The 24876-nt window shown below is 55.2% G+C and overlaps 1 protein-coding gene across 2 annotated transcripts in view; it reads right to left on the minus strand.

Moving 5' to 3' along the window:
• GRID1 (glutamate ionotropic receptor delta type subunit 1) overlaps positions 1-15933 on the minus strand; it is a 678013-nt gene extending 662080 nt beyond the window's left edge. For both annotated transcript variants that reach the window (XM_082629921.1, XM_082629922.1), the window contains exons 1-2: positions 15729-15933; positions 13366-13521 (exon numbers count right to left, since the gene is read on the minus strand). In XM_082629921.1, the coding sequence (XP_082486047.1) occupies positions 13366-13521; positions 15729-15807 (235 nt within the window). In that variant the 5' untranslated portion in view covers positions 15808-15933. The remainder of the gene's footprint in view (positions 1-13365; positions 13522-15728) is intronic.
• Between the last annotated feature and the right edge of the window lie 8943 nt (positions 15934-24876).

Here is a 24876-nt window from a genome sequence, read left to right on the forward strand (position 1 = left end):
AAGCCCACCCAGGGGAAGGCAGGGACAGGGTGTGGAGAAGGAGGCAGTGTCCTGAGGACACCGTTTGGGCCCCTGGATCCAGCCATGCCTGAAGTTACACAACATCAGGCCTTTTCCATTACACGGCCGGATAAATATCCCTATTTGCTTAGGCCAGTACGAGTACTCCTGACACCCACCTGACTAATACAGAGCATGATTTCAGACACTTGGCAGGATTCCCTGATGTGAGGCTGCTAGGTGGTGGTATTTGCAAATGGTCCAACTCAGCAGTCCCACAAACACACCTGGGGGCAACAACTTCCTCCCAGGCCACGAGAGGCAGAAACTCTCCACATACCCCACAGTGCCGTGGCTCAGCCACCTTGTCACAGTCCCAGCGGGGTCCTCAAGGCACACCTCTGGCAGGCCACCTGACAGGCTCCCCCAGGGAGGGGTTCAGTCCGTCTGCAGGGGTATGTCTGGGAGCACGCCAGGACATACAGGCATGCACTCCCGTGTGTGTTTGCAGACCCACACGCGTACATGCCATCAGTACAGCCAGACAGCCACTCAACAAACACTTGCTCCAGCCCTGCATGTGCTGGGAGTTCTGAGATGCAGAGCTCACAGGCCTCACAGGTAACCACTGAGACACAAGGGGAGACATGCAGGATGGCATGGCAGCCAAGAGAAGACCTCGCCCCAGCTAAGGGAGCAGACCAGTCAGGGAAGGCCTCCCGAAGAGCATCCCAGAGGCAAGGTCGGAGCAGAGTGCACACGTAGTCCCATCTAGCTGCACCCCGCCATCTAGAAGCTCCCCTGGAGCACTCGCCAGTACTGATCAGTGGGTGCTGATACCCATCACAGACCGCCATCTTCCCTTTCATGAAGTCCATTTTCTTGGCAGGAGCTAAGGAGCCTGACACAGTCGGTCCTCTGAGCCACGCTCAGGCGTCTCCTGATGAGGTTTCCATCATTAACAACTACAGAGCCTCAAAGCCCCTTCAGCCCCAGCTCACTGGAAGGGTTCTAACTCCTGCTTCCTCCGAAGCCAACGTGTCAGGGGTGGTGGCTACATCCTCGTAAATGAGCGCTGCTCACCAGCTCCCGCAGGGGTGCTGGGGGGAGGGTTGGCAGTGCCCTCCCCTTCAAGCTCAAGCTGCCAGGCTCACTGGTCCCACACCTGCAGCTGCTCCGCCCACTCCCAGCCCTTTTCCCTGCCCAATTTTGGAAGAGGCAGTGGCTAGGACAACATCATCCCCATTTCATACATGTGGAGACTGAGGCCACATGATGGGGTGTGGCTCCCGAGCCCACCAGAGGATTCCCAGGTGAGAGACGAGGATGGAAACCCAGGTCCTGGCTCATGCCCAACACCCAGACGGCAGTCAGCCCACACAGCCCCCAAGGGCCAGCACCTGGAGCCCAGGGGGAATGTCTACTTCCCCTGGGCAGCCTCCCTTCCCTCACCACCCACGCCGATCTGCACAGGCACATCTCAGAGCGGATGGACAGGCCAATGGCCCTGAGCCCCTGCCAGGGCAGCTCAGGCGGGGAAACGCCTTCCAGAAACGAGTCCTCCAAAACTATTTCCTGCTCCAGCCCATGAGCGTGAGAAACCCCTCCACTGTGACTGTACCCTTTGTGCTGGGCCTTGGAATCCCCCATGGAAGTGGCCACTGCCAGGGAGAGGCTGTGGTATTTGCTCCTAGCATTTCTTGCCAGGAGAAAGATCTTCACATTTAGAAGCTGATCAGGAGGGAACAGCTGGCATAAGTGGGCCTCAGGTGGCAGGACAGGGCTGCTATAAATGCATCAAGCCTCCAGGCCCCACATGACATGGGACTGCGAGTGGCTCTGAGCCTGAAGCCAGGACCACAAGCTTGAGGGGGCCTCAAAGAGCAGAGGTCTCATGTGTCCATCTGTTCTGTCATCCATCCAGAGGCTTTTACTGAGCACCCATGATCAGCTGCACACCAGGCCTGGCTCTGGGAACTCAGCTATGGATGAGACAGACACTTCCCTGCCCTCACAGACCTGACGCTCCTCACAAATTACTAACACAATTGTAGGTAAGGAAGCATGCAAGGAAGGAAAAGAAGGTTTTGATAGAGAATAAGAGGGGCCCTACTTGGAACCAAGGAGAGCCTCTCTGAGGAGGTGAGATCTGAGGAATAGCTGAGGCTGAGAAGGAGCCTATTATGTAAAGAGCCTTCCTGCTGGAGGGAACAGCATGTGCAAAGGCCCTGGGGTGGGAGCATGCTTCAACTGTTGGAGACACAGGAAGAAAGTCAATGTGGCTGAAGCAAAGAGGTCAAGAGGAGTGGCAGCAGTGAAGCAAGTGAGCTCAGCCCTTGTTGTACTTGAGGGCTTGCAGGCTCTAGCAAGGAGTCTGGATTGTATTCTTAGTACTGCAGGGAGCCACTGAAGGGTTGCAGCAGAAGGAGGAGGTGACTGCATTGATTTTTCTGATAGCTCTGGCTGCTACATGGACAGAGGCCTGGCAGGGAGGAGGGCAGAGGCAGGTAACAGTGAGTAAGTGACCACAGGGATCCAGGCTGAGGCTGGGGAGATGGTGGTAGAGGTGGAGAGAACTGGACAAAGGCTGAGATAAAGGGAGGGTCAAGTGCATAGTGGGAGGACAGACAAGGAACAAGGGGAATGCTGGCTCAGCTACCAATCCTTCGCATTTCTGAAGCAACCTCTGCTTCGTTCTGCTCTCTATATAATCCCCGGGCTCCCTGGGGTGGTCCAGAGATGATGCTCATACAGCCCTGGGCACAGGTGTCAGTAGACACTGGGTATTGACAGACACCTCTGCTTTTTAACAGGCCATCACCAGGAGCCTATAGCAGATCACAGCTGCCAAGCTCACTGCATTCCTTCCCTCAGTGAGGTTCCTGGGCTGGATCCCAGTGGCAGCTGGAACTGCGGCTTTTTCTGCCAAACGTGCCCAGGCAGCGTGGACATCTGCAACAGCCTCCTCATATACACATGTGTATGTGCACATATACGCACACCCATGCACACACCTGCACACTCACATACTGGCACACACGGACATACACACACACACACACAGGCAGGGGTGCTCGGCCCAGATTCCAGGGCATGCCAGAGGACCCGACCCCCGCTGCTGGACAGTCCCCCCTCCTCGGCACTGCCCGACACACCACCCTCCCCCGGAGGCATGGCCACCCCCTGCCTGTCCCTTGAGGAACACTGGCCATAGGCACCCTGTGCAGCCCAGCTCTGCGCTGTGGGTCGCGCAGGGTCATGCCTTAGCCCTCGGAAGCCTTTATCCAGGATGTAGGCAAAGCCCCGAGCCAGCCCTGAGCTGAGGCTCCAGCCTGGGGCCCCGTGACAGGGAGAGATGCTCCCCCAGAGCTCTAGGCTTGGGCTGGCAGCCTATAGGACTTGGGGGCAGGCCACTGGATTGTTTGGGCTACCAGAGCCCGGGAGGGAGGGAGGGAGAGGCGAGTGAGAGCAGGTGCCCTGGGAACTACCCAGGACTGAGAAGGAGCAGCATCTGATGTCTGCGGCCATGACAGGGCAGGCAGCAAGGGTCCAAGGGCCGAGCCAAGTCAGGGCCTCCTCAGTGCTCGGCCCTGACCTCCTGAGACGGACACCACAGAGACGAGCAGCAGGGGCCTCGCCCAGTGCCCAGTTCAGGTCTCAGAGCTTTGAGCCCCGAGCCCAGACCAGGGCCCAGAGTGTGGCCCCTCCCTCCCTCCCAGGTCTCTGGGTGCCCAGACAGAAGGATGGAAGAAAGCCCCCAGTCCCAGTTCAGGAACAGAGCCAGGGCAAGACCCAAAGCCTCTGCCTTTGTACCAAGCAGGAGGGGCTGCGTGGGAATGGGAGAGCACGGAGATAGCCTGCCAGGCCAGGCCCAGGCCGAGTCTGCAGGGCCTCAGGCCGCATCAGGGCGGGCACATGGCCAGGCTGAGCCAAGAGCTCCAGCCAAGGGGTGGGGGTGGGGATGGTGTCCAGCCAGCAGGGACCGTGTCTCTGCCCTGACCTGGGGTTTGGTAGCACCCAGGCAGGGCCCAGAGACCAAGGGGTGTCATGTACCCTTGGCAGGTGAACAGGCGAACAGAGCAAATGGTGGCCAGGACACTAATGCCTACTTAGTGTACTGTGTGTCACCACCCACACCCTCAGTGTGCCTCTGCTGGGCACCCCAGTGGGCTGCTGCATGCCAACAGCCTCCTTCCTGCCAGGTGTAAGTCACGTCTCTAGATCCATCACCACAACCCCAAGGTAGCCCACTTCACAGGTATTAAAACTGAGGCTTGGAGAAGACGAGTGACCTCTCAAGACCACACAGCTAATCAGTCACAGAGCTGGGATTTGAACCCGTACCCGCCTGACCCCTTTCCACCACAAAGAGCAAGTTATGGGTACTATGGCCAGCTGCTCAGGGGCTGGGCCAGGCTGGCTGGATTCGGGCCACTCTGTGCACTCAGAACAGCAAGGCTGCAGCAAGATTGCAATTCCGGGGCTTCCCTGGTGGCGCAGTGGTTGAGAGTCCGCCTGCCGATGCAGGGGACACGGGTTCGTGTCCCGGTCCAGGAAGATCCCATATGCCGCGGAGTGGCTAGGCCCGTGAGCCATGGCCGCTGAGCCTGCGCGTCCGGAGCCTATGCTCTGCAACGGGAGAGGCCACGGCAATGAGAGGCCCGCGTACCGCAAAAAAAAAAAAAGAAAAAATATTGCAATTCCGTGCAGCGACGGTCTGCAGGTTCCCAGAGCCCCAGCCCACAATGGTGGCTCCAGGAAGCCTCCACGTAAACCATGCCATCGATAGCAACCTGCCTACCTGCTCTCCTGGGACACCAGCAAGGCCAGGATCAACTCCAAGCCACCCTAAATAGGGCAGGGGTTGGGAAAGCCCGCCCAGCCCAGGTCAGAAAATGGAAGGAGGCCAAGAGCCCCTTGGGACCACTCAGGCTGGTACTATAACCACCATTCCAACCTCTGTGCTTGGCCCTTGGCTGGGCATTGTAGTACATTTCCTCAACTGACCATCACAGTGTCCTCTGTGTTGTCATTCCCATCTTCCAGTCGAGGAAACTGAGGTAGCCTGCTCGGAAAGCAGAGCAGGGATGGGAACCCCAGTCTGTGCGTGAGATCAACAAGACTCCTTCTGCCCCCAATTCAGCTTGTAGGCACCATGTCTAATCTCATGCAGAGGCATGGGAGGGCCAGGCTGAGCTCTGGCTGGGAACAGGCACAGGGTAGGCAGAGACGGAGCTACAGTGTCTAGCTGCCTCTGGTGGGTCTGGCGAAGAACTAATGTAAGGGAAGTAAACTAAACAGACAGGACTAGCCAGAGCCACATACTCCAGATCTGGCTCGAGGAGGAGGTGCAGCCTGGAATAAGGACTGCCCTGGGCCCCAACTGACAGCCCCTGGCTTCACCCACTGGGAGCCTGCCCTGCCCAGATCTGGGCCAGAAACAGATAGAAGAGGGCCATCTAACCACCTCCCAGCTAACCTGCCTGTGCTTCAGGCCCGGAAGGGAGAACCCTGGGTCTTTCTCTCCCAACCTGTGGCCATCAGCCAGGAAGCTGGCTGTTTACAGGCTGGAAGGAAGGTCTTAGGAGAACCCAACTGATGGGATATCGGACACAGACCCAGATGCCTTCCTGGGCCCCATGCCTGTCAGAGAGGCCAGACTCCAGAGAATGGAGCTGTCACAGGCCAGCCCATGGCAGAGATGAGTCTCCACTCCAGCCCAATGCCTTAGCAAAAGAGAGAGAGCTGCTGCTGTGGGGGAAGGTAGGGGCGAGGAGGGCACTGGGAGGAGGCAGGGGGTGTCTGTAGAAGAAATAGGGCCACAGGGAGTCCTGCTGAGTCCACAGGAAACACAGACTTGCTTAAGGCCAGCTGTGGGGGCCGCTGATGCTGGTGCCACAATAGCCAATCTTCACCTCATTCCTTTGGAAGCAATGAGCCCAAGTCTTCTTGGGAGAGCTGGGCCCATCCAGGCCCTAGTTCACAAAGGACAAGGTTGGTAGACACAGATTGGCTCTCTTCTGAGAGCCTGGCGGGGCCGGAGACCCAGGCTTCCTGACGTCCCCCTACACCAAAGGGCTGCCTGGCGCTTTCTGGAGCAGAGGGACAAGTAAATGAGTGGGCAAAGGGGAACTGATGGGAGCCATGGATTTGGTCCAACCAGGATCCAATACCTAAAATTCTATTTGGTTTTTTTTTTTGTTTCTTTTGTTTTTGTTGTTGTTTTAATGAGTCACCAAGGAAATGGGAGGGTTGTTTTGACATGACCTGAGTAGTAGATATTGGTGTCATTCACCAACTATTTCCAGTTCTCTCTCTCTTTCCAGGCACATAGTATGTCTGTGCTTCCTGGATCCCTTACAACTGGCTGGAACCACATGACTAGTTCTGGTCAATAAATTATAAGTAGAAGTGACATGTGTCACATCCAGGCAGAGACCCCTAGAGCTCTCTTTCCCTCTGGCACAGCAACTAGCAATATTCAAGCTGAGTGACCATGATGAGCCAAGCTCCAAGCTGACATGTAGCATGAGCAGGAGGTAAGTTTGCGTTATGTTAAGCCACTAGACTTGGAGAGTGTTTGTTATGATGGCATAACTTAGTCTATCCTGACTGATACAAAGGGAACCACAGAACAAAACCAAAGGGTAGGAACAAATAGGCACTTCCCTGCATGGCCAAGTCTAAAAAGATTCATATCCAGGTTATCAGACTGGGTTAGAAATGGTTTGGGAACAAGCAGTACAGACTCGATGTTCCAAGTTTTTAGGTGACAGAATTCTCTGGGTAGTGAAAAGGCCAAGTAAAGAGAGAAGATGGCTGATACAGGGGCCAAGGCAAGGGGATTTTTGACCTGGCAACTACAAGAGTTTGGAAAGAGTCTGTCTGCCCTTACAAGATGTGGCTTTCAATGTTAAGGGATAGCCTTAGCTATCCTCCAAGAGAAACCTGTCCAAATGGCCCCAACGTGCTGCTCTAGACAGGAAGGTTGTTAAAGTTCCCATGTCACCAGGAATGGGAATAGCAGCAGCTTGGGGGCAGCAGGAGGAAAAGTGTCTCACTAGACCCATGGCCTCCAACCCACACGCCTGGCATGAGATGCCCATCCGTTCACTGCCAGTTAAGTCCAACCTCCCAATCTGGGGGCAAGGCTACGGCAATAGGGATACTAAAAGGGAGCCTCTGGAACCCATTAAATATGAGGATGTGGGGAGGGCAGGAGTACAGTCTATGAAGAGAGAGCGTGTGTGTGTTTGGACACACAAGAGTGACCCTAGAATGAAGGACAGCTCTGAAGCCCGGTAGTCCAGCTGAGGGAAGATGGCACTTATTCTTTTACATAGACACAGGCTTGTGAGAAATCCAGAGAGGGGACTAGATGGTTCCCTGTCCCCAGGCCAAATTTAGTGAGCGGCCATCAGCACCTGCAGCCATGGCCACAGCCATCTTCTGGCTTGAAACATCACTGGCAGAAGACCCTGTGTGTCAGCTGAGAAAGACTGACCTTTGTAGGGACCCCACCTACAAAGGGTCCTTTGTAGGGACCCTCACCTTGTGCTCTAGGTGAGCGGGATGGAGCGGGGGAGAGGAGGGGGGTCTGAAGAACCTGGCCTGGAAGAAATGGAGGTCATGGACCTGCACAGTGGCACAGACTTACAGTCTAGCTATTCACAAAGCAGATTCCTCTAGGAACCTCCTTAGGCACAAGCAGCTTGCAGGCCCCAGGAAGGAAGTCAGTGTGTCATTGGAGAGAACAGGGAAGTCTGTAGAGGCCCGCAGACTTACAGTGTGCCACCTCCAGAGCGAGTCTGAAAGACAGGGAAACATGGCCATATGCCCCAAGTGACAAGAGGATGCCACCCAGTAAGCAAAAGTGCAGCCAACCAAGCGGAAGAAAGGGAAGGGTCACGATGTGCACTGTCTACAACAGGCACCTGCCAGGTGTGCCAACACGGTAGCAGAAAAATGGCCCACAAACACATGCACATCCTAATCCCTGGAACAGTGAATATGCTAGGCTACATGGCAAAAAGAGAAGCAAGGCTGCAATGGAATTAAGGTTGCAAATGGAATTAATCAACTGATTTGAAGACAGGGAGATAGGCCTGGCTTATCCCAGTGGGCCCAATGTAATCACAAGGGTCCTGGGAGGAGGGAGACAGAAGAATCAGAGGAGTGGGTGTGAGGACAGAAGTGACTTGCTGTGAGAAGGACCCCACCCACCATCGCTGGCTTTAAAGATGGAGGAAGGGGGCCAGGAGCTAAGGAAGGCAGGCAGCCTCTGGAAGCTGAAAAGGCAAGAAAATGGATTCTCTCCTAGAGCCTCCAGAAGGAATGAGCACTGCCAACACTTTGATTTTAACCCAGGGAGACCCACGTCAGGCTTCTGACCTGCAGAACTGTAAGATAATACATTTCCGTTTCGTTGCTGTTGCTGTTGTTCGTTTGTTGTTTGTTCTGGTCGCACCACACAAGCTTGTGGGATCTTAGTTCCCCAACCAGGAACTGAACCCGGGCCCTCAGCAGTGAAAGTGCCAAGTCCTAACCACTGGACCGCCAGGGAATTCCCTACATTCCCATTTTTAACCAGCAAAGTTGTGGTAAAATTTGTTTCAACACCAAGAGAAAAATTATGCAGCTGAGTGGATGGGAATGATGGTGTGGGCCTGCAAGCATCTTTAACGACTCTAACACCACACCCAGGGAAATGCTGACAGTATCTCCCAGGCAGGGACCTATAACGCCGTTATCAGGGAGAACAGTGGGTCTGCCAGCAGAGGCTGCAAAAATACAGCCTCAGCGGGACCTATAATTCTGAAGGGAAATCAAGGAAGACACCAGAGGCATCAAAGCTCAGGGAGGGAAACCATCTAGCAGATGTCATAGAGTGTAAGGGGCAGGGTGACCACCTAGGAGTGACCAGTATAATATGAGCAAGACCATCAGATGGACACCACCAAGCTCACTGTGCTTTATTTTCCTCTTATTTCATTGTTTCATTGTTGTATTCTGTGAACACCAAGCTATACTTGGGTGATTTTTACCTTGTCTTCCTAAAACACTTTTCTGCTTATTGTAACTAAAAGGAATAATGCATCACATATATTCCTTTTTTCTTCCTCTTCCCTAAATTGTTATCTTTCCACTCGTGACAGATATATCTACAGCATAACCAATAACTCAAGTCTTTTACTTACAGTAAAAGATAATTCTGTGAACAGAAGAGACTCATGTTCAGGCAGTTCTTTTATGCATTTATGCATTTATATAATCCTCTCCTTGAGCAGGCACTTTAAAGCAATATGAAATTTTTTTATTTAACAAATTAGTATCTCTTCTACTATCTAGAAGACAAATTTTCACACTTATTGTTAATATGGACTTCGCCAACTAAATCTAAGATACAACCTTTTAGAGATTTAAATACCATTTCTGTGTTATCATTTGCTAAATCCTCACCAAATGCATATTTTATTAAAAAGTGATCCAATCTTTTTACATAAACTGACCAACTGACTCAAAAGGTAGCTTGTAAGAAGCTTGTATGGATACAAAATCAGCCTGAAGAAACTGCAGGTATAAATCTTAGGACCAACAAGCCAAAGTAGAGTTTCTTGTTTTCTTCATTAAATACTTAAGCATATCTCAACATAAATGTTTGCATTTTTAAAAATAAGTTGTTTTGGATATTGAAAATATATGCAGCCATTAACAGTAATGTTTACAAATAGTTCATAGTGATTTCAAAAAAAGCCAATGATATGTTAAATGAAAAAAAAAAAATATATATATATATATATATACACAACTGAACAGAATAGGAACTCTCAGCACTTATGAAATTCAGTGCACGAAAAAAGACTAGAAGGAAAGAACAGTGGTAGAATCCAAACGGTTTTTTTTTTTTTTTGCGATACGCGGGCTTCTCACTGTTGTGGCCTCTCCCGTTGCGGAGCACAGGCTCTGGACGTGCAGGCTCAGTGGCCATGGCTCACGGGCCCAGCCGCTCCACGGCATGTGGGATCTTCCTGGACCGGGGCATGAACCCATGTCCCCTGCATTGGCAGGCGGACTATCAACCACTGCGCCACCAGGGAAGCCCTCCAAACGGTTTTGTTCTGTCTCTTGATGCTTTCCTGTACCTTCCACATTTTATATAATGAGCATGCGTTGCCCTTTTCCTTTTTCACATTTTTAAATTAATTCATACTCACTGTAGCAAAGCATTTCTTTTATAATCAGCAGGGAAAAAGTTAAGCAAAAAGCTGAAAATGAAAAGGTCAGTTAGGGTCCGCTCTCAAGGAATTCACTAGCTTAAGCAATGGTACAGCTGAAAATAACAGCCTCAGGAGAAGCTGAGATGGATTCACAGTTGGTCAAGAAATGGAGAGGGAATTCATGTTTACTGAACACCTACTGCAGGCCTTCTGCAGACAATTCATACATGTCTCATCTCATTTCATCCTCACAATTATTCCAGGAGGCAGGTACTGCCTTTCAACAGATATGTGAACAGAAGCTCAGAACAGGGCCAGGCCCCCTCCCAAAAATCACACTGCACGTGAGGCAAGCAAGATTTGAACCCAGTTTCTTGGGCTCCAAGAACTAAGCTCTTATTCCTGCCTGGTGCTACCTCTCAAGCCAAAATCGGGCAGCATCACTTCAATCCCAGGTCCACCTCGGGGGTGGGGGGGTTGTCATTGGGAGCTCGCCCAGTCCATGATGGATACTGAACCCCAGTCTGCCTTTGCCCTCATCCTTGGCCACGCCCCAGCCAAGAAGTCCCTTCCTTTCCCATCCGAGCTGTATCTACCACCTGGTAGATACAGTATTCCTGATCAGTATTCCTCTACCTGGACAACTCTCAGCCATCAGCTTCCAATTCTCTAGTTCTGGATGTACGCACACACTCACTCACACCCTTCCAAGACTGTGTCAGCCTGCCATGCTTGGAGCCTGAGACATTCTTCCAATTATAAAAATAGAGAAACTGAGACCCAGAAAAGGCCCCTGGGTAGAGCCCTGTGTCTCCAGAACAAAGTTGCATTAGGGCTTGAAGGCTGAATGGCCCAAAGCTCTGTTTTATTTGGCTCGTACTGTGTTGTTCAAATTGTTTGATTAGTCGAGAACAGTTAGAAATCAGGTTTTACATTGAAGTCCAGATTTGGGGCTCCTCTTTAAAAAAAAAAAATATCAGTCCATTTATAACACTAGGATTTTCATTCCCAAATGGTAAAGTCAGCTGAAGCTATGGAACAGCTGCTCCTTTTGACAGAGATGGCCTCTCCAGACCCCACACTCCAGGTTCTTCCAGGCCCAGCTGCCCAGTTACCCATGTGTGTTACCTGCCTGAGACTGTAACCCTGGGCAAGAGCATTACCTTCAGTCTCAGGGGACCTGCTGCTGGAGGGGGGGGGCACTGGGCATCATTTGGAGCAAAATGAATGAGCATGGAATACTCAACACAGTGGAGAGGAAGTCGATGGAAACAAGGTATGTCAACAGAGAAGGTGGAAGAGCCAAACTGCCATGGCGAACACAGGCGGCTTCCCTATCACACTGTGAGCTCCCTGGGGCAGGAAATAGGTGCTACCCAGCTGTGTCCTCAGCTCCCAAGCACAAAGAATGAATGTCCACAGAGACAAGTGTATGGGGACAGCGTCAAGGGAGCATGAGGCATTATGAAAATTGTGGCATGTAACTGGAAAAGCCTGTGTCACCACAGATCCCCACCCCAGCTAGGGTCATTCCTGCCTAAGGAGGTCCCACCCTCCCCTGGCTAGAGCCCACCCCAAGCACAGCAACAGTTGTGATGAGGGCACACTGAAAAAAAAAAGTCCAAGGGCAGGGCATGCGGGGGCAGGGACTGCAGGTAGGAGGACATGATCAGACAGCAAAGAAGGACAGGGATTCCTTCCCTCGTACCTCAATGAACGTCAGACATCTGCCAGGGCTGGGAGTGGCAGCTTCCCTGACAGACAACACCAGCCTCACCCCACTCACCACCACCCCCAAAACACATCCAGACCTCCAGGTTTTCACAACTACCTCAAGACATCCTTGGACTTTCGGGCTGCAGAGCTGGGCCTTCTCCCTCCTCTGCAGGAATAGCAGACTCCTCAAAACCTCCTTCCAGCACCAAGTTCTCCCCAGCACCAGTTCTGACCTTCTGGACCCTGACCAGAGCCTTCACTGAGTCACCCTGTCCTTGGAGATACAAGAAAACCAGCAGCCAACATATAACCTAGAGCCGGAGGAGGGCTCTGGGCCCCGGGGCGGAGGGAGGGTAACTTGCCTGGAGCCCTCAGCCAGACCACCTCCTCCCTACACCGACCCACTGTCCTGTCTGTTCCTCCTGGGAGGAATCCCGGCCACCAGCTGTGGCCTCTGTCCTCAATACTCCTGGGCGAGGGCCTCAGAGTCAAAGCCTTGGATGTATGGAACTAGGAGAAACCATGGATATGGGGGCAAAGGAGAGGAAAGGGGCCCTGGGCCAGGCAGATACCAGGGGCAGTGAGAGCCTTAGACTGATGAGGAAGCAGGCATCGTGGGAGAGACACCTGAGGCCCAGAGCCCAGGCTCAAGCCAGGTGGGAGGTGAGCGAATGAGAGAGGAGGGAAGAGCAGAGGGGGGCTTCTGCGCTTAGCCTCGCACTTGTTGCCTCTGCCTGCGGGCCGAGTTTGCCGACCACGGCGGCCCAGGCGCGGGCTAGGATTTCCCTGCAGCCTGGCCTGGCCCAACTCCGCTGCTTTTCTGGTCAAACAGCGCCCACCTTCGGCCCGGGCGGGGACGCCTCCGCCCACGGCGGGGACCGCGAGGGAGAACGGCTCCTCCAAACCCGGAGGAGGAGCGCGGCCGGCCGAGAAACGCCAGCCGAGGCACAGAGGGGCCTCGAGGCGAGAGATGCTGCGCATTCACGGGCTTGGGCGCCACACGCTCCTCGCTCCTCGGTTGATAGGGAAGAAGACACCGGCCCATCCAGGTCAGGGGAGGTGCACCAACACAGGTACCCTGCTCGCAGACACACCCACCCACACTCAACACAGACAGCCCTGAGCCACACACGCCTGCGCGGCTCATAGACGCGCCCACCCAGCTGGAAAGGAGCCGCACAAGCCCGAGACACGCCCCGCAAGGAGCCCAGCTCCCGGCTCACAAGCTCTCCGCTCCAGCCCCGAAGCGCAAGGCACTCCCGCACCACTGCCTTGGTGGGCCGGGGAGGGAGCGCGCACCGTGCGCGGCACCGTGACTGCCCAGGCACACAGGGAACCCTGCGTGGCCCAGCCCTTCTCGACCCTGCAGGGCTCCAGCGCTGCTGGCAGGCCCCCGCCCTGTTAGCCCTGGGCATGGCGGCCAGCCACTCACCTTCCTGCACGGCCTGGAAAGGATTGTTGGCCTCGATGACCTTGATGGAGTAGGTGATCTTCTCACTCTGCAGGATGTCATCGTTGAGGCTCAGGTCGGATACGGCCAGCTGGAACACCCTGTCGTCCTTGGCCGCGTTCTCCTCGAAGATGGCACCTGGAGGAGAGGAGGGGTCAAGACTATAGGCCTAGAGGAGGGCTCTTCCCCACCCCACCCCTACCCCAGCCTTGGCCCTCTGGTCATGGTGCTGGCAGGACTGCAGGTTGCCAGGTGGCAGGACTTCTGGGCTGCAGTTTCAGCCTGATAGGATAGTTTAAGGCTCTTCTCAGCCCCCCAACACAGAAACACACCCCCCAAATATTCCAACACAGTTGACATGAATTACACATGCACATGGCACATGCTGCCACCAGGTCACACAAGTGTCTCACAACCAAACCACCTCATGTATCAAACATGCCCCTCATAATGGACTGAGCCAAGCTGCTGTGACCTCAGGCAGCACCTAAATGCCCTGACATGGCCCCATGAGTCCTATCCCAGGAGCCACAAAGTTCCCCTGCAGGCAAGTGTCCCCAGCCCCAATCCCAAAATGGAACAATGACTTCCTTCTGCCCTGCGCACCACTCTCTGCAAAGAGCTAAGCAAGCAGGTCCAAAGTGGCTCTCCTATGCCAGGGGGCTTCTTTACGCAGGGACCTTTGATAACCGATGACAGGCCAACAGGCAGCTCAGTCACAGCCTAGCTCCCTGGGCTCTGCCTCCTGCTTTCCATCCCTCCCCACTTTTTCTCCTGCCGTGTATGTTGGGGGGGGGGGGGGTAGGAGGATGTCCCTAGACCCTTTGCCTTCTAACCCAGCAGGGCTGAAGAGCGCAGAAGGAGCCGCTCTTGAAAGGGCTTTCTAGAACCATGAACAGCTCCTCTGGGGCGGCCACCGGCTGGCCCTTTGCGCTCTTAGCACCGCCGTGGCCGACTCTCAGCGCTTGAAGCCGAGATCGGTGGGACTCACCGAACCTGGCCCTGCAGCCTGGACAACACCGGAGTCCTCCCCCCTCACCAGGCCCTGAGGGTCACCACAGTCCCAGGGCTGGGCCCAGTGATCCCCCGAGCTGGGGGCTGGGCAGGAGGAGGGAGGTCCCGTTCCATGCTACACCCAGAGCCGCAATGCTGACCACGAGACCCAAGCGCCCCCCCCTCAACCTCCACCACCATTGGGAAGCAGGTTTGGTCCCGGCCCCTGACTCCTGCAGGGGGATTGCAGCGCACCAAGCCCAGGCCTAGTCCCTGACCACCCATCACACCCCTGCCTCGCCTGTCCCATCATCCCTGCCTTCTCACACCTCCCAACCCCCCAGCCTCTCTGGGCTCGCTGGTCTTTCCCAACTTCCGGAAAAGCGACTGCAGACGGGCTCCCCAAAAACAATCGCTGTCAGTCCCCCAGCCCGGACCAACTTCCTGGGATTTCTCCCCTGCTGCTACCAACTCGACAAGCCCCCTCCTCCTCTTCTCTATCTCGTCTTCTCTCCTCTGCCGGTTCTCTCCCTCCATCGGTCTCTTCCCGCTCAGCGCGCGCACACACACTCCCCCCCACACACCACACCACGGCCCAGGCTTCTTCCCTGATTCCCACCACCCAGACCATGTGCCGGCCCCCCAAGACTTGGGCCAAAGGAAACTCTGGGACTGTCCAGGATTGGGCTGCTGTCGCCACAGCCAGATACACACACACACACACACACATATACAGAGAGGTACACAGACACACACCAGAGAAACAGGCAGACACTGTGTCCACTCTAACAGGCTGACAGTCATGCACGCACCAACACAGGCTCCGATAGCCCCATACACCCCACCGCCCTCTCGCAGTGACACCAACACGGAGCCACAAGCGCAAACAGAGACACGCTGACAACACCCACCCACCCACATTCATGCACGGTTCCGGTCGGGCCTCTTCAATCCTGCCCTGCCAACTTGGCGAGACCCCGGGCCCTGCCCGCCTTCGGCCCCCGCTGCTCTAAACTGCGCCTAAGGGCTGGCCCTACCCTGCCGACGGCCCCGCCAGGGGCGCGGGTCTGGACTTGCGCCTAGCCCCGGATTTCCCGCAGCCGCGGCCCTAAGTGTCGGCAGAGGCCGCGGGGCCCCGCGGCGGGGACTGGAGCCCCGGGGAGCAGCGGGAGCCCGCGGGAGCGCGGCGCGGCCCGTGCACATCTCCTCCGCGGGGCGGCGCGGAGCGGCCCTTCGGGGGAGCACCGCCCGCCGAGCCCCTCGGCCCAGGGAACAGCCAAGTTTGGACGCCGCGCACCCCCCGCGCCGCTGGGGCCCCCGCCCAGCCTCGGCCCCGCACCCGCCGCGCTCACCGATGTGGATGATGGAGTCGGCCCGCACCGACACGCACTGGCATATCCAGGGGAGAAGCCACAGCGTCAGCGCTTCCATGTCCCCCGGGCGCGCGGCTCATCCGCCCGGGCCCGGGGCGAGGCCGAGGGCAGCGCGGAGCGGGGAGGCGCCGGTCCGGGTGCAGTCCCGGGCCGCTCCCCGGGAGAGCCAAGCCCGCCCGTGCGTCTTTCCCCGCGCGCCCGCCCCTGCGCCCTGCGCCCTGCGCCCGCCTCAGTCCAGCCCAGCCCAGCGCGGTCGGGCTCCCGCTCCGCTGGTGGCTGCGGCGGCGCTGGCGGCCCGAGCCCAGGCCGGCGCGGCGGGGGCGGCCCGCGGCGGCGGCGGCAGCGGCGCTCCCCGCGGCTCGGGAGGCTTCGGAGGCGGCGGAGGTGGTGGCGGCGGTGGCGGCGGCAGCCGGGCCGGCGCGGCGGTTCCGGGCTCGCTGTGTGTCTGAGCCCCGGCGAGGAGCCGAACTGCGGAGGACGCCCCCTCCCCTCCTCCTCCCCCTCGACTCCGCTCCCCTCCCCTCCCTGCCCGCCTCCCTCCCCTCCGCCCTCCTCTCGACCACGTGACTGCGGAGCCTCTGCCTCGCAGCGCGGCGCTCTCCCGCTCGCGGCTCGGAGGGGGCGCCGGGTGCTCAGCGCTTCCAGCCCGAGGGACGCTCGGAGGCTAGCAGGGCGATGGGGACCGGCCGGGTCTGCGGCGCGCAGAGACTTGGCGGCCCTGGGCCTCGTGCCTCCCGTTCGCCAGGGACCAGAGGATGGAGAAGGGTCGGCCTCCGACTGCCCTCGAGGGTTCCCGGAGCCCCCTGGCGCCCGCCGACCTCAGCCGCCTTGCGTCTTGGGCCATGACCCCCGCCCTGGGCAGAGAGCCCCTCGCGGAGCCGGGCCAGGGGTAGCCGGGAGAGAGACCGGGCGGGGCACTGAGCCAGGCACCGAGATGCAAGGGGAGCCAAAAGGGACCCGCCGCGGCCAAACGTCGCGGAGCAGGCACCGAGACGCAAGTGGAGCCAAAAGGGACCCGCCGCGGCCAAACGTCGCGGAGCAGGCACCGAGACGCAAGTGGAGCCAAAAGGGACCCGCCGCGGCCAAACGTCGCGGAGCAGAGCCGCGGCCGCGGGCTCCAACCCTAGCTGGCCCCACCGACATTGGCGGGCGCCCATCCCCCACCCCGCGGCCCCGGGCTCAGCCGGGAGTCGGGCAGGCGGCTCGCACTCTGAAGCCCAATTCATGGCCGGAAACCGGCGCATCCGTGACCGCGGCGCCTGGACGTGAGGAGCCTTCTAAGCGGACGGCGTGCTCAGACTCCGACTCTGCACGGAGCCTTTACGCGCGAGCCCAGGGCGAAGAGCCGGCTCCTCGCGGCCAGCGCAGAGCGGGGCTCTCTCCACCGCTCCGGGAATGCCTCCGGCCGGCCACCACCAGATGTAGCGTTAAGCTGTTTGGGCTGCATCCTGCGTGGAAGTGGCAGGCCTGACGCATAGCCACCCTGCCCCCCGCCAACAAGTTCCAGACTGGGCTCCACGTGGCACACCCAAGATTTCAGGAAGACAGCTGAGCCTTCCCGGACCGGGATTCCGCGGAAGCTCGGTCCGGGCGCGCCTGGCAGAGTCTAGTGCAAGGGGCCACTTCCGCGAGCCCGGGAGCGCCCCTTGGCCCTGTCGTTGGCCCGCGCCCCAAGGCCCCTGCCTTGATCAGGGCCGTGCGCAAGGCGTGAGGGATTCAGAGAGACTCAGCAACAGACCTTATCTGGAACTCCCCGCTCAGAGGAGAGGCAGACACCTAAACAGATCATTAAAAGATGTGGCAAGGACCCTGAATAAGCTATGTATGCACAGGCGCGTTCTGGGCTGTGACCCAGCCTGGGAGGAAGAGCCAGGGGATAGTTTCCTGGAGGAGGTGACAGTTCTAAAGGCTGAGTGGAGGTTACCAAGGGAGAAGGAAGGGAGGCTTCAAGGCATTGAATGCTGGTTAGCGAGCCAAGATAGGAAGAAAAAGAATTTAGTGTGTGTGTGTGTGTGTGTGAGTGTGCGCACGCGCACGCGTATGTGTGTGTCCCAAGCTGCCTGCCACAGAAGTCACTGGCAAATTTTAGTTTGGAAAGGTGTGGGAGGAGGCTGTGCAGAGGGGGACAGAGCAGGCTTGGAGAACAGTGAGGCAGCCCTTGCAGTGGCTGGTGGGGCCGCAGGGGGAAGCTAGGGGAGAGGAGAACCTGGGTTGGAGAAACAGCAGGGAACCACATGGGCTGGCAAGGTGACTTCCAGGATGAAGGGACCATAGGCAAGAGGAGAGGAATGACCACGCCTGAAGGAGGCTGGGCTGTCCAGCTGGGTGTGGTGCCCACACAAAGGCACTTCCTCAAGAAATCCATCTTAGGGGCCTTGAATTGTAAAACACACCCCTCCCGGGCTCTACAAACCCCCCATGCCTCCATTCTCACTCCCTGGAAATTCTACCATTCACTGGCTGAAAAGTTGTAGAAAGAAGGGAAATAAAGAATGGGTTTTATTATGTAACAGTTCGGTTCCTATGGAGACCGTCTCCTCCTGGGAAGGATGGTGGTATGTTCACCCTGTAAGGGCTCAAATCTGAGGTCAAGAGCCACAGGGTCAGGGATCCCCAAACACACTTGTTTGGACCCCTGTAGTATGTTAGTAAAGTAGACGTGTGATACTTCTAACCCAGTTAGAAGTTTTTCTTGATATTTATTATGCTAGGTAGTGGCAGCATGATTACAGTGAGACAAGTCTCAATTCCCCCTTCCAAATGTTAAGAAGTCAACCTAGAAACACACATAGTTTGAGGGAGAGTTCTATCAGTTTCTAATCTGGATGATGAGTTCCCTCTAGTTTGGCACTGAGGGCTATGACACAGGTTGGCATTCCCCTGGAAGCTCCTCTCCTGGGTACCACCTTCCCCTCCATTTCGACAGTGTGGGGTCCTTCACCATCCCAAGATGCTCATCTCTTAATGCTCATCCTCTTATACTTCCAAGCCGAGCCAGTTTTCCCTACCAGACTGGAATGGCCTAGATATACCTTGACTGGCCAGGGAGGATACTCTGCACAGGTCCCATTTCTACTAGAGCTGGGAGGCAAACCCAGAGATCACTGGGGCCCTATGCCTGTTTACCTCTAGGCAAGACTATTTTAATCCTCTCTGCCACCTGAAGTTGGGATTACCAGCTTCCAAGGACATTGCCTTATTGGGGCTTTATCAGATTCATCAAAACCTTAATTACTTATTGATCCTAGCCAGCCCAGTCCCTTTAGACCCTGATAAACTCTGGGGCTGTAAAAGCTGCCTCCCCCAATCCAGGCTCCTGGGCAAGCAACTCTACCTGATGAACAAGTTCTCCCTGACTCTAATAACTTGGCTGGAGAAGAGAGATTAGCAATCTCTGGGTCATATGGTACAAACCCATTTTACAGAGGGGAAAACTGAGGCTCAGAGAAAGGAGTAACTTACCCAAGGCCCCAGTTGAGTTGCTGCACCCAGGACTCAGTCCTGTTGGTTTGCTCCTCACTACACAAAGATGCATTCACAGAAATTAAAACTGGGTCAATAAATCCTTCATTTGCACAGAGTTCAGCCAACACAGGTGATTGCTTTTTCTAAAGAGATCTTTGGTTATACTAATTATAACCATATTTATTTAGCATTTACCATTTGCAGGCACTGCACTCAGCACCCTAAATTTTACTAGGAGATGATATTCCCATTTTCCACTTGGGAAAGGAGGGTGCAAAGAGATAAACTGGGCCCATCAGCACTCTCAACTACAATACTACTGGAAGCCAGTAGTTTGCCACCAAACCTGCAGGTGAAATGTCAAGACAAAGAGAATATGGTGGTCCACTAGGAAGTCACGATTGTCGTCACTTACAGCTTCATCATTCCATAAAGCAGACCTCTCCTTTCTCTGTCATCTTGTTTCTCACCCCAGTCAATAACTGGACTGAGGAAGCACCAGCTGGAATCCTGACCCTCACAGGAGCCTGTTGCCCTGGCACATTCCGTGGGGAGCTGTCTACTCCATGTAGAACTACCACTACCCAGCCCCTGAAGAGATGCCCCATCTCCAATCATGTTCCTTTAAGCAAGCCCCCAGATTAAACAAGATACTGTACCATGAAAGATTGCCTTCCTCCCTCGCCAGTATAGGGCCCACCTGGGATTTCTAAGATAATTCATCCCACACCTGCATGAAGGTTGCTACTGGCAAGACACACCAAGGCCCAACTTGGAGGATTCTCTGCAGGCCATGGCACAGAAGACCAGCTCTCCTGAGAACACAAGGAAGAGGGCAACCCAAGCCCCAGGGTCGATCCCCCACCGCCACCAGGGAGAGGTCAACCAGCATCTTAGAAGGAGCCAGGCTTAATGCCCTGAAGCTTCAATTCTGGGCTGGGCCCTCCCTACCCATGGGCTCCAAGGAACCCACAGTTGGCCAGAATCAGAGCTCAAAAAATCCCACTGCTACTTTCCTCTATTAACCCACTGGGTTTTTCTTTAAGAAAAAAAAAGAAAGAAAGAAAAAAAAAACATGTATTGGTTACTTCATCCTTCCCTTCAGTCTCAGCATTTGGTCTTCTGTTGTATGTTCATTTTCCATCTCTATTTTGTCTTCCTTACCCCTTCTTGCCAACATCTTTCATCTCATTTTTACTGTTTCTCAGCTTGTATTTATTTTATTTGATCTTCTTTTATATTATTATGTTTTTTATTTTATTTTTACTCTGGTTAGCCCCATGGGTTTTTACTTTTCAATTTCCCAGGGCCGCAGTCTTTTGCATCGCTCTTTCCATTATTCGAGGCTTTCTATTCATTTAGTCTTGAGCTTTCTCCACGTTGGGGGTTGGGCAATTGAGACTGAAGGTGCCCTCCCTGCACCCACCTTGCGGGAGCTTCCAGGGCAGGACCCACTAGTTCGTCCCGGCCCCCTGCCCACACCCAGCCTTCACACCCTTTCCAGGTACCCTTTCCAGGGCACTGCCAATGGCACATGCAGGTGCCACATCTGGCAGCCCTGTTGAGGAGGCTTCTGTTTGCTGGAACCACACCCCACAGGCTAATGAGGAGGAAGGAAATCACACACAGCATGTCCTTCCTAGAGAGAAGCATCTCATTTTTGCAGTGCAGGGGCCCCTCTTTTTCACCATTGTATGTTCCATAAACTGGGGCCCAGTTTGGAGTGTGCAGTCTGCTTAGAACCAAGATAGTCCAAGAAGTTACCAGTGTGAAAAGTTGCTTCCTTCACAAAAACAAGCTGGAACCTCAGAGGTCTGGTCCCTGGACCCAGGCTCTCCAGGCAGGGTGGGTGGCAGGACCAAACACCAGCTCAGGCCCATCTGGAGCTCTCATGCTGATGTCCAGCACTCCCCTTGGCCCCTTGGAGTTCAGCAAGGTCCCTCCCTTCCATAGGTCCCTCTGAAGGGCAGAAGAGGCGGGCCGCAGTTTGCACAAAGGCATTACTAAACGCCAAAGGACAGCAAGAGGGGGGATGGCCCGGTTCCCAGGAAGGACCCTGAGCAGTCATCTCAGGCCCAGGCATCCCGGGGCAGCCTGTGTCCCAGCCTCCTCCTAAAGCAGTGTTCCTCCAGGTGTGTGTCCCCCAGCCTGAATCCAGGGTGTTCTTTAGAGAAAGTTCTGGCTTCCAAGGCTCTAGACTCACCCTACTTCCTTCAGGCTTGACCTGTGTGCTCCGAGTCCATTGTGTGCAAGGAAAGGGTTCTCCTGCTGAGAGTCTAAAGTTTGAAAACCTCAGCATTGACAATCTCTCCTGAGCCCAAGGGCTGGTCCAAGCCCTTCCCAGTTTGCATGCTGGGATCCCTGGTCCCCCACTACAAGGCCTGAGGAGGCTTCTCCTTTCTGTCCCTAGCCCCTGGGCCCTGCAACTCTGCCTTTTTCACTTGGGGAAACTCCTGATTCCCCAGGAAGGACCAAGTAGCAGGGAACCAAAACCTAGCCTGCCTTTTTTTTTTTTTTCTTCTTTTTTTGCGGTTTGCGGGCCTCTCACTGTTGTGGCCTCTCCCGTTGCGGAGCACAGGCTCCGGATGCGCAGGCCCAGCGGCCATGGCTCACGGGCCCAGCCGCTCCGCGGCATATGGGATCCTCCCAGACCGGGGCACGAACCCGTATCCCCTGCATCGGCAGGCGGACTCTCAACCACTGCGCCACCAGGGAGGCCCTAGCCTGCCTTTTTCCAAAGAAAAGCTCAGGCCTCCACACCCTCATCAGCCACTGCCAAGGCTCCAGACCCAAGACATGGTCCCCCTCTGCCCTTGCCAGCTGCTGCAGTGGGTCCCTCAGTGGGCTCTACACAGGCTGAGTTGAACCCCTGAGCTGAGTTAAGGAAGATGATGCACTTTCCAAGCAGAGAGAATATCAAGAGGAAAAGTATGGAGGCAGATGCATGTAAAGGAACACAGAGGGGAAAGCAGCAAGATGTGGAGGGGCCAGGATGGAAGTTGCCAGAATAGTCCTGGTGGGAGATGCTGAGGCCAGTCTCACTACTTTTCAGACATGTCTCTCTCTACAGAGCAGGGGCCTGAGGTGGCCCTGGGCAGCCAGAGACATATCAACATGCATGTCCTCAGTGGCCGTCTTAGGGAAGCCAGAGGGCCACTGATCCACAATGGACAGTCAAGACAGAGGGGTGAAGCCCTTGTGTCCCTGGCCACCAGGGAGCTCACAGGAGGCTGACCCATCCTGACTCTGCACACAACACTCTGTGCCAGTCCTATGTCCTCTGCACTCATGCCGGATGGGGCTGCGGGTGTCCATAGGTGAGGTGGGGCCCCCAGGCTTACTGGACCCCAGACTTGGCCTGCTTCCATCTGTGACGGGACACCCAAGTGTCACCCCTCCCACTGGGCTGGGAGCTGCACACCACAGGCACTCTGAAATGAATGTGAGAGGCTCAACCCACCCACTGCATCCCACCCCAAGTCAGGTATAGCCCTGCTGCTCTTACCAGCGTGGACCTGTAGCCTCTCAAAGACAAGCTTCCCCTTTCCCAAGGGGCAGGGATTGGGGGAACTACATCTGCCTGGAGCCCTGGCTCATCTGGCAGAAAACCTCTTCCCCAGACCCAAGCCTCCAGCTAGAAGCAAACCCTAACGAATCAGATCACCCTGCTCATTGACACACCCATTTCCATGAGCAATTTTTCTTGCCTGTAAACCTCTTCTTTTATGTGGTGATGAAATGAAATTGTGATTGATTTTCTTTGTCTGGGTGTCATGGCGCATTTAGCACCCTGTAACCCCAAAGGATGAAGGTGCTACCTCCTGGGGATGCTTCTGAGGACTCGGCTTGGAGCAGGGACTGCCCAGTGCTCCTTCAGATGAGGCAGGGAGATGGCACAGGCCTTGGATCCATCGCTGATATGCTGGGCAACCTTGGACAGGGTCCCTAAATTCCCAGACATTCATCTGGAAAATAGAGAGGGAGACCCAGCGTGTTGGTGGGGGGAAACATGACAGGGAGTAGGAGAGAGCAGAAGCCCCAAGGGGAGACCCCAGGAGAGGAAGGGAACTCACATGTTCTGAACTTGCCAAGTGCCAGGCCTGGGTACAGCAGCCGTGCGCACACCTCACTGCAGAGAAGCAGCAATGCCAGAAAAAGAATCAGTTGGAGATGGGGATAAAGGTCTGCTTGCCTCCCAGGTTCACTGTAACTGTCTCCAGAACCAGGGGAGATTAATGATAAAAGGGGATTGGAGGGAGAAGCTGCCCTAGGAGATGGCAACAGCCCTCAGAGATCAGAAGGGAGGGGCAGGGCTCAGCCACAGAGAGGCCCAGTCCTCCCGTCACCTGCTCATATGGTTGGTAATCAGTACAAGACCCTCTAGAATAGGGTTCACATCCCCAATCTACAGGTGAGATCACTGAGGCTCAGTACAGCAAAATCCCTGGCCAGTTAATGGGTATGATAGGCTGAAAGGTGGTTCCCCCAAAGATATTGATGCCACAATCCTCAGAACCTGTAAATGTGACCTTGTTTTTTTTTTTAGTAAACCTTGCATCTTATTTATTTATTTTATTCATTTATTTATTTTTGGCTGCATTGGGTCTTCGTTGCTGCACGCGGGCTTTCTCTACTTGCGGCCAGCAGGGGCTACTCCTCGTTGCGGCGCACGGGCTTCTCATTGCGGTGGCTTCTCTTGTTGTGGAGCACGGGCTCTAGGCGCACTGGTTTCAGTAGCTGTGGCACGTGGGCTCAGTAGTTCTGTCTCGCAGGCTAAGAGTGCAGGCTCAGTAGTTGTGGTGCACAGGCTTAGTTGCTTCGCAGCATGTGGAGCTGGGGCAGGGCTCGAACCCGTGTCCCCTGCATTGATTGGCAGGCGGATTCTTATCCACTGCGCCACCAGGGAAGTCCCGTGACCTTGTTATTTAAAAATGTTTTTTCAGATGTGGTTAAATTAGGGACTCAGGATGAGGAGATTGTCCTGGATTGTCTGGGTGAGCCCTGAATTCCATCACGTGTCCTTATGAGAGAGAAGCAGAGGTGGACACACAGACAGAAAGCAATGTGACCGTGGAGATAGGGATTGGAGTGATGCAGCCACAAGCCAAGAAATGCCAGCAGCCACCAGAAGGTGGAAGAGGCAAGGACACGTTCTCCTCTAGTGTCTCTGGAGGGAACATGGCCCCACCAGGTTTCAGACTCCTGGCCTCTAGAATCGTGACAATAAATTTCTGTTGTTTTAAGACACCTCATCTGTGGTCATCTGATACGGCAGCCACAGGGAAGGAACAAATGACATTGGCTGAAGCTTTGCTCCTGGATAATTAAAAGGCAAGCACCTCAGAAGGAGAAAGACATTACTCTTCCCCTTCCCCTTTCTTCCTTCAGACCTGGAATGTAAACAGCAGGTCCAAAAGAGAGACTGCCATCTTGTGACCTTGAGAAGCCAAGCAGGAGACTGACAGCCTCATCCCAGGATGGCAGAGCTGCCAGATGACAGTGGTGGGCTTTTTCAACCCTGGACACACAAGACAGTTAAGCCCTCAACTAGTTAAACTACTGGAGTAAAGTTTTCAGTTATTCTTAACACAAATCCTAACTGATGACCACCAACCTGAAATAACAACTGCTGACATGATAATGTTTTTCTTTCTGTCCTTTT

The sequence above is a fragment of the Mesoplodon mirus genome (assembly GCF_964341445.2).
Source record: "Mesoplodon mirus genome assembly, chromosome: 2".
Taxonomy (NCBI): Eukaryota; Metazoa; Chordata; class Mammalia; order Artiodactyla; family Ziphiidae; genus Mesoplodon; species Mesoplodon mirus.